Genomic DNA, 8773 nt, shown 5'->3' on the forward strand with positions numbered 1-8773 from the left:
TTTTTTTATATTAGAATTATTGCCTTTTCATTTGAATTTTTATATTGAAATATAATTTTAAATTTGTCAATTTAAGAAGTTTTTATTTGAGAAAAATAACTTTATTATTATGGATATTATAAATACTATCGGTTTTTATCCTACCTCCCCCATAGGATAATTCTATTTGGCTTATATCCCATTTATATCCGACTTTATCTTATTTTGAGTAGGCACCAAACGCAAGATGTAATAAATTTTATCCTGATCACCAAACGTAAACTCAAGAGTAAATTGACACAATCGAAAGGTTTATAACCAAATTAATATAAATCAATAGGTTTGACACTTTTTTTTTATATAATTTCCTCGTCAAATAGTTATATTATTGTTTGTTCATGTTGAAAACCAGGATGAATTCTCCATATGTGCAAAAGTGTTTTATTTTTTTTAAGCAAGACCGATTCCTAGTTGGTTCTAATTCCACCTATCTATTTCCCAGGTAGAATTGGCAATTTTGGCCATGAAATCGGGAAGTGAACCAAAAACTGGATTAATTCTCCCTAGAATCGACCTTGAACTAGAATTTTATTGAACCGGACCCCTAGCTCATCCCTATGCTCATATGTAGAGTCAGTTTGTAACGTTCCTAAAACTAATGGGTAACCTAAGTTTCTTCACATATACAATTTACTAGAAGAAACCGTTCTCACTTATCAAATTTGTCCATGCAATTCAACGAAAATATGTCCTAATTGAAGGTCATTTAATACGAGGCGCATCCTCCACCAATCCACTTTTTTGCTGCATTCCAAATAAATTAATAGACGATTGTAACATAATGCTAAAACGAACAACGCATCTCTTATTTTGTGCACATAAATGACATACGTGGGTGCCCTCATGATATAGAACTTTCATATCTCAATTTTTGGTAAATTTCACTAATTGTTGATAAGTATTAAAAAGCCGTTGATAGAAAAAAACGACCGATGATTTTTTCCTGGGTAACTAAGGGTGCGCATGGATTTGTTTCTGTTTTTTTTGTTCCCGGAACAAAAAACAAAAAGTGTTTCGTTCCGAGAACAGGTTTTGAACAAAAGAACACGTTTGGTAACGTTTGGTCTAATAAAAATGAACGTAAACACGTTTGGTAAATTTTATTATTTTTTTGTTTCTTTTAATTTTTTAAACATTTTTTTATTTTTTATTTTTCCTTTCTTTTTTTTTTCTTTTCTTCGGCCGGTCACCGGCCTCCGGCGACCGGCCGACGGGGCGCGGCCTCGCCGCCGGCCACGGCGAGGCTCGTCGGCCCACGGCGAGGCCGAGCCTGCCGTGGTCAGGGCGAGGCTCGGCCTCGCCTTGGCCGGGCGAGCTCGGGCTCGCCCGGATCAGCCGAGGCCGAGCGTCGCCGGCCCCGGCGAGGCTCGGGCTCGCCGGATTTGGGCGAGCTCGAGCTCGCCCGGCCATGGCGAGGGTCGGGCTCGCCGGATCCGGGCGAGCCCGAGCTCGCCCGCCAAGGCGAGGCTCGGCCTCGCCGGGGCGGCGACGCTCGGCCTCGCCGGATCTGGGCGGGCCGAGCCTCGACGGCCGTCCGCCGGCCATGGCCGAGGCCGGCGACCTAGCCAAAATGAAAAAGAAGAAAAAAAAGAAGAAAAGAAGAAGAGAAGAAGAAGAGAGAGAAGAGTGATTTTTGTTCTTTTGTTCCTTCCGAGAAGTGTTTCTTCGGAGAAACAACTTTTTTTTTTCTTTTCTGTTTCTATTTCGTTCCGAAACAAAAAAAAAAAAACGTAAACGCAACCAAACGCGTTTGTTCCTTTTTGTTCCCGAACACTTTCCGTGCAGAAGTGTGCCGGAAACACTTTTTTGGAGTGTTTCCATGCACGCCCTAACCAACATTTTGAAGAAAATACCATTTGTTTTCTGGTAATAGCAAATTATCAATTTTTAATTAATTTATCAACTTTTAGTTGCATAATTAACTAACGCTTGGATTTGTATCTACCTTTATATGAAATCATCGACCCAAATCAATATGACTTATGAATCTCTGTTAGATTAAAGTAAAAATTTGGCTTTGAATACAACCACCGACCGATGGCGTGGATGGTAGATCCTTGGCCCTCCCCGGTGGAGGCCAAGGTTCGAAGCCCCTGCGAAGCAGGGAGGTTGAAGCGCTGTGTGGTGACTTAAGCGTGACGTCGGGGTGGTGGTTTCCCTACTAGCGTCACCGGGGGGTTTACGGCGCACTGTCGGTGTGAGCTGGTTCTTCCTGTTCCCAAAAAAAAAAAAAAAAAATTTTAGCTTTGAATACCGAGTTAATTACAACCGCTTGATTTTTTTATTATTTAAATTTACCAACTTTTCCATTGAGTGACTAAATCTATTTAACTTGATTGAAAACACTTTGCATTTATTAACTCTTTTCAAGTATTGGATTAATAACTCTCTTTTGATTTGCATTTTTTTCTTAATTTGCCAACTTTTTTTTTTTTCCGTTTTCTTACATACTTTCATTTGCAATTTTTGATAATGACTTAATTACCAACCTCAATTAAAGTGCTCTACCAGTATTTTTTTCAGCCGAATTATCCACTTGTTTTTATTTACAAATTTTCATGTGAATCACTTACCAAAAATATTGTAACACTCACGAATATTTCAAAATTACACTTGTGTGAGAAAAAGATCTTTTTCTTTTTGATAAAGAACATTATCATCCAGCGAATTGTGAATCGTTAATTTAGTAGACGTTTCCATTCTGGTTATTACTCATAAGTAGCTTTATGAGTTTTGCACTGGCCTGAACATTGCTTGGGTTATTTATCCTTATCGATGCGTCTCATTCAGTGCTGTTTTCAGTTGCTGTTTGATTAGTGGATTCTTTTCTTAATCTGTCTTCTACAACTTTATGAACAAAAGGTAACAATAAAGTTATTCCCATCTAATCATCAATACCGAACATGTAGAGCAAGTGAAAAACACTGTACCATAAGGAAGCATTCTATTCATGTAATTACCATCAAGGAGCATAAACCTGTCCTTCTGTTCTCTCCTTTGAAAGGAAAGAAAAGAGCCAATATTATAATCTTATTGCCTTGACAACATTTGCATTGTTTTTTTTTCCCTCCTGTTCTAGACAGATTCGCACTGCGCGTTATTCGATATGTTTTTAGGTGCTCGGCGTGCTCTGGAGGTTCACGAGGGAGTAATAAGCTCCGGTTGGACCCTTAGCCAACAAGGAAGAGTGGCTCCCCTTCTCCATCACCTTCCCTTTGTCTAGGACGGCGATCACGTCGCACCTTTGTATGGTACTCAACCTATGTGCCACCACTAACGTGGTCCGTCCGACCATTAACCGCTCCAGCGCACTCTGCACCACCTTCTCCGACTGGCTGTCCAGCGCGCTAGTTGCCTCATCGAGTAACAACAGCGTCGGGTTTCGCAGTATGGCTCTCGCTATGGCTACTCTCTGCTTTTGCCCTCCAGAAAGTTGGGCTCCTTTGTTCCCGCACCATGTGTCGTATCCGTCCTTTAATGCCACAATAAAGTCGTGAGCGTTTGCAGCCCGTGCAGCCTCAATGATTTCCGTTTCACTCATCTCGTGTGATATTCCGTAGACAATATTCTCTCTTATTGTGCCGGCGAATAGAGTTGGTTCCTGACTAACCAATGCGATATGCTTCCTGAAGGCCCTAAGGTGGTAAGACCTCACATCTCGTCCGTCGATTTTTACTATACCTTTGATTGGATCGTAAAACCTTTCGATCAAGCCAATGAGGGTCGATTTGCCAGATCCGCTCTGTCCGACTAATGCGGTTGATTTCCCTGCTTCGATTTTGAAAGAGAAGCCCTTTAAGATGATGACATCCGGCCTTTCTGGGTATGCAAAATCCACCCTGCAAAACTCTACATGGCCTGTAATTTTTCTTGGTTGGTAACCTTCCGTGCCTTCAGGTTCTATCCTAGTCTGCCGGTCCAATATGGCGAACACGGACCCAACTGTGTCCGAGCCATTGGCAATGTCTGTGGTCATGCTTCCAGCGTCCGCAATCACTTTGCCTGTGGTGATCAAAATAAAGAACGTCTCGAAGAGCGCTGATGATGTGATTTGCCCATGAAAAATCAACTTGCCTCCGTACCAGAAATATAAAGCCCAAGTGCACTTCGTAAAGAATTGCGAGGCGGCTAGTCCGATACCGGCATACCACGACTGCTGGATGCTCTCTTGTTCCGGGGCTTCATGGGCTTTCTCAAGCATTTTGAGAATGCGCTCTTGGGAAGAGAATGAAGTGATGGTTCGGTGGTTGGAGACTGCGTCCGCAGCGAGCTTGCTACTTTCTTCTTGAGCCTTGATGGCCTTCTGAGACATAGTTATTAGTAGCACTCGTCTCATGTAGAAGGAGAGTATAACAAGGGGTTGCGCGGCTATCATTACGAGGGCGAGTCTCCAGGCGATGATCAGACCCATGGTGAAGGCAACTATTATAGCCGAGCACGTCTGCACGATAAGAGCCATTCGGTCACCCACCAAAGATCTCACCTGCACACAAGTGTCAAAGCAGCATTAGCCATCAATGCAGCATGTTCGAGATATAGAGGACTAGAATAAGCGAATTGCGGTAAGGAACAGTATTTACCATATTGGCATCATTGGCGAGTCTAGAGCAAACTGAGCCGCTGGAGTTCTGATCTTGATCGAACCATCCGACTTCGAAAGTCAGGATTTTAGAGAGCATCTTCTCTCGGATCCTCTTAGTCAAGCACTCCCCCATGAAAGCGAAATAGTAATGTTGGATCACATTGACTGCGAGCGTAAACACAGCCAGACCCAGAAACCAGAATGCATAAATCCTTATCTTTGCTTTAATCTCCTCGTGGTCTTCCGAAAAATAAAGTGAGACCATTGAGCCCATGGCAAAAGAATACACTGGTTGAACTGCACCGAACAAGATGGCGCCGATGCACCCCAGGATCGCTTGTTTCCACTCCGGCATGTTCAAAGCTATCAATCTTTGGAAAGATGGAATGGGGATCTTCTGATCATCCGAACCAACTCCTGCCATCGACCTCGCTGAGCTGCAGTGACTCACCCTAGATAGGCTAGGGCGGCTACTAGTACTATATCCATCCATGTTTAATATGAAAGGTAAGGTTTGGTTCTTGGGTTTCTCAACTTGATTTATTGGTTTCTGTTTCTCTGATTTCTGAAGATTGACCAACGAGGCATAGAGGCCATCTTCTTTCTGGAGGAGCTCTTCATGATTGCCAGTCTCTATCACTTGCCCGTTCTGAACGACGGCGATATTATTGGCATGTCGTATGGTAGATAGCCGGTGAGCAATGATGATTGTTGTGCGACCAATGGAAGCTTGATTGAGTGCGTCTTGGACAGTTTTCTCTGATTCAGAGTCTAATGCGCTCGTTGCTTCATCTAGCAGGAGGATCCTGGGGGCTTTAATGATTGCTCGCGCTATAGCTATTCTCTGTTTCTGCCCTCCTGACAATTGGATGCCCCTTTCCCCTACCTGCTGAGACAAATGGAAGCTTACGTACTTTCACATGGTTTATGAAACACGATAAGACAGATGCAAGATTTTCCCTATCAAAAACCTTTGTTACGTCATTGGCATTGAACTTGAGTGAGCAGTCACTTAACGCGTTGAAAATATATACAATTTAAGGAAAGAGAAGGACCAGACCTGCGTATCGTACCCCTGAGGCAACTGACTGATGAAGTTGTGAGCATTGGAAGCCTTGGCAGCTTCGATCACCTTCTTCATTTTGGCATTCTTCTTTCCAAAGAGTATATTCTCCTTTATGCTAGTCGCAAAGAGTGTCGGCTCTTGGCTCACTAGTCCCATTTGCGATCTAAGCCATTTAATTTGCAGCTTATTAATGGCGATCCCATCGAGGAGTATTCGTCCACTAAGTGGGTCGTAGAACCTCTGCAGGAGCGATATCACCGTGGATTTTCCGGAGCCACTGCCACCAACCAAAGCTAGAGTCTTTCCTGACGGGATTGTGAGAGAGAAGTCTCTGAAGATGATGTTTTCAGGTCTCGATGGATATGCAAACTCGACGTGTCTAAATTTGATGTTTCCTTTTAAATTCGGTATGGTCTGCCCCTCCATGTTCTCTGGATCAATTGGCGGCACTCTCTTTATCACCTCCTCTATACGCTCGCCTGCAGAACATGCTTCCGAGAAGTACTTGAGGTTGGATAAAGCAGTACCGCATGCCCTAAAATCATATAAGATAAGAGCAAACGAGCAAGGGTCAGTTGCTTCTAGAACAAGGCAATTTCCTGAATCTTAAAGCGGCTTCAACACTGGATTACTTTTCAGGTCTCCTGAATGTATCATCAGCAAGAGTGCAAGTTAAAATCAAAACTTTAAATGAAAGCTAGAGGCTACTTACACTCCGCCCAAAGAAACGGACAAGCCAACGATATAAACCGTTCCACCTTTATAATGATGGTACATGACCATCCTACTACCATAATATGCCATGAAAGACCAAATGGCGAACACGATACCGTTGCTTCCGATTGCCAAGCCTCTGGCCAAGCCCTGCCTCAGCCCCAACTTCACAGAACCTTCAAGAGCTTTAGAAAACTTGGAGAGCGTTTTGCTCTCACCGACGAAGGCATATACTGTTCTGATGGAAGAAACCGCCTGTTCTGCAATCGTACCGGCTTTGCTATACTCTTCCCGTATCTTTCTCGCAATTATGAGAAGAGTCCTCCCGTATATCATGCCTGGAATGATGAGCAACACAACAAAGGGGAACCCAACTATGGCCAGTCTCCACAACATTATGAACGCCACTATGTAGCTTCCGACAAACAGCGATACATTGACAAGAAGATTAGGGACCTATAGTTTCAATTCAGTCAGAGTTAGCTAATACGCTGGGAATCAAAAATCATAAATGAAACATGAAATAACCGAGAGATTAAGATTCTGAATTGGGGACCTTCTCGCTTAGGACATCCTGAATCACGAGACTATCACTGGATACACTGGTGACGATATCGGACGTGCTCATTACTTGCATATCAAAGTAGGTCACGTCTTGCCTGAGCACAGCTCTCAAGTATCTGGCTCTCACTCTCGCCGCTTGCCTCTCACCAGTCCTTGTCCAACAGTACCCTTCTGAATATAATCATCATCACTGGCACGGTCAGAAAATAATAGGCAAGTCCTACAATCATCTCCACCCTAGAACACTAACAGCAGTTTATACATGGATGAAAGCAACTTCCTCCAAAATGGTGGGTGCATAATATATGCCACTGAAAGGAGATGTACCAGTACTCCCAAAATCTCAACTTAAATCCAAATTCCAACCCTTGCTGAGATTAAAAGAAAGAAAAAACCAAAAGGGAACAAGAGAAACGGCGTGACCCACCTAGAAAACAAGCAAACAACAATCCACAGGCAATGTACAAGAGAGCCAGTGCTTTCTGCAGAAACACAACCCAGAGTGAGGGAAACGGATATTCACTATTGCCTAGTTACGAGCTCAGAGAGAGATAGTTGTGCGTACCTTGTTTATGCTGTGAAGAAACGAAGCGGGATCCATAGAAGATGCAGAGCCGATGTCGTTCAAGAGCTGACCAGCGACGTAGAGCACAATAGGAGTAGAGAAGCCATCAGCGACGGCTCCAAAGAAGCCGAGACCCATCAAGCACCGGTCCACTCCATCCGCGTGCATGAATATGGAGCCTATCGACGATCGCCCTTTCTTCTTCTTCATCATCTTCTTCTCCTCCGCCACATTGCTCCGTCCCTCATTTTCCATTTCTGTTTTCCCAAGTTTGCTTTCAGGAACAGCCAACGTTAAGTTTCTCAAATTGTCACCTCTGTCGATTGAAATGTTGCTTTGCTTGTCACTCTTTGCTAGAATCACAACGAAGGATGAGGTCAGAACCGAACCTAAAGGGGCTGGTGGTGTCTCTTCTCGGCTAATAGCAGCCGTTATTTATATAGCCTACTTGAGAAGAGGGAACATTCATTAAACCGGAAACGTGTCAAAAAAAAAAAGAGAGTCATTAGCTTTTTATATTGGTATTAATTCAGTTATAAACATTTTATTGGTGTTAATTTAGTCCTAAAATTTAGGATTTGGTGCCAATTTAGTCATTCCGATTAATTTTAGTCTAATTTTGCTGATGTCGACATCAATTGATTGAGGTGGTATGATCGGAGGGTGATGTGAATAATTTTAATAATATTTTGATATTTTTTTGAATTTTTATTTTTGAATTTTTATTTTTGAATTTTTATTTTTCCTTTTATATTTTTTTCTCCTCCTCCTTACTCTAGGTGACTAGCTTTAGTAAGCCTCACCAGAGGTCGTGAGGTTGCGCTTGTGAGGGCTTAAGCCCTCACCTGTGGCTGGGCAAGGCTCGACTTTGCCGGATCTGGCGAGGTTAAGGTGGCCCTTGTGGCTTGGGTGGCCTCGAGCTAGCCTCACCAAAGGCTGGGCAAGGCTCAACCTCGTGACTTTTGGTGAGGCTTGAGCCTCGCCGGTGGCCGGAGGTTTGCTAGAGTTGGTTGCTGAGGTTCGGTGACAAGCTAGAGTAAGGGGGAGGAAAAGGGAAAAAGAAAAGAAAAAGAAAAAGAAAAAGAAAAAAGGAAAAAAAAAATAATAAAAAATTGAACAAATATCAAAATATTATTAAAAATTGTCCTATGTCACACCGGTCGTGTCACGTCGCCCAATTAGAGTCCATAAAAGCAAAATCTGACCAAAATTAATTGGAATGACTGACCATAAAATCAAAAGA

At 43.0% G+C, this 8773-nt stretch overlaps 1 protein-coding gene across 1 annotated transcript; it reads right to left on the reverse strand.

Annotated features, from left to right (window-relative positions):
• Positions 1–2927: 2927 nt before the first annotated feature.
• LOC104420660 (ABC transporter B family member 15) lies at positions 2928–7919 on the reverse strand. Its single transcript, XM_039302078.1, has 7 exons — positions 7531–7919; positions 7393–7447; positions 6958–7136; positions 6400–6857; positions 5682–6222; positions 4620–5507; positions 2928–4522 (listed from the first exon to the last, which is right to left on the reverse strand). The coding sequence occupies exons 1-7, from the start codon at positions 7783–7785 to the stop codon at positions 3152–3154; spliced, it is 3747 nt and encodes a 1248-aa protein (XP_039158012.1). The 5' UTR covers positions 7786–7919; the 3' UTR covers positions 2928–3151.
• Positions 7920–8773: the final 854 nt, after the last annotated feature.

Source organism: Eucalyptus grandis, chromosome 9 (genome assembly GCF_016545825.1).
Source record: "Eucalyptus grandis isolate ANBG69807.140 chromosome 9, ASM1654582v1, whole genome shotgun sequence".
Lineage (NCBI taxonomy): Eukaryota > Viridiplantae > Streptophyta > Magnoliopsida > Myrtales > Myrtaceae > Eucalyptus > Eucalyptus grandis.

Excerpts from the sequence above, each read along its gene's own strand:
- LOC104420660 (XM_039302078.1), bottom strand. The coding sequence starts at position 7,785 with ATGGAAAATGAGGGACGGAGCAATGTGGCGGAGGAGAAGAAGATGATG. Across the intron at positions 6,858-6,957 it reads AGGATGTCCTAAGCGAGAAG|GTCCCTAATCTTCTTGTCAA; the intron begins GTCCCCAATTCA and ends TTGAAACTATAG. Across the intron at positions 4,523-4,619 it reads TCGCCAATGATGCCAATATG|GTGAGATCTTTGGTGGGTGA; the intron begins GTAAATACTGTT and ends ACTTGTGTGCAG.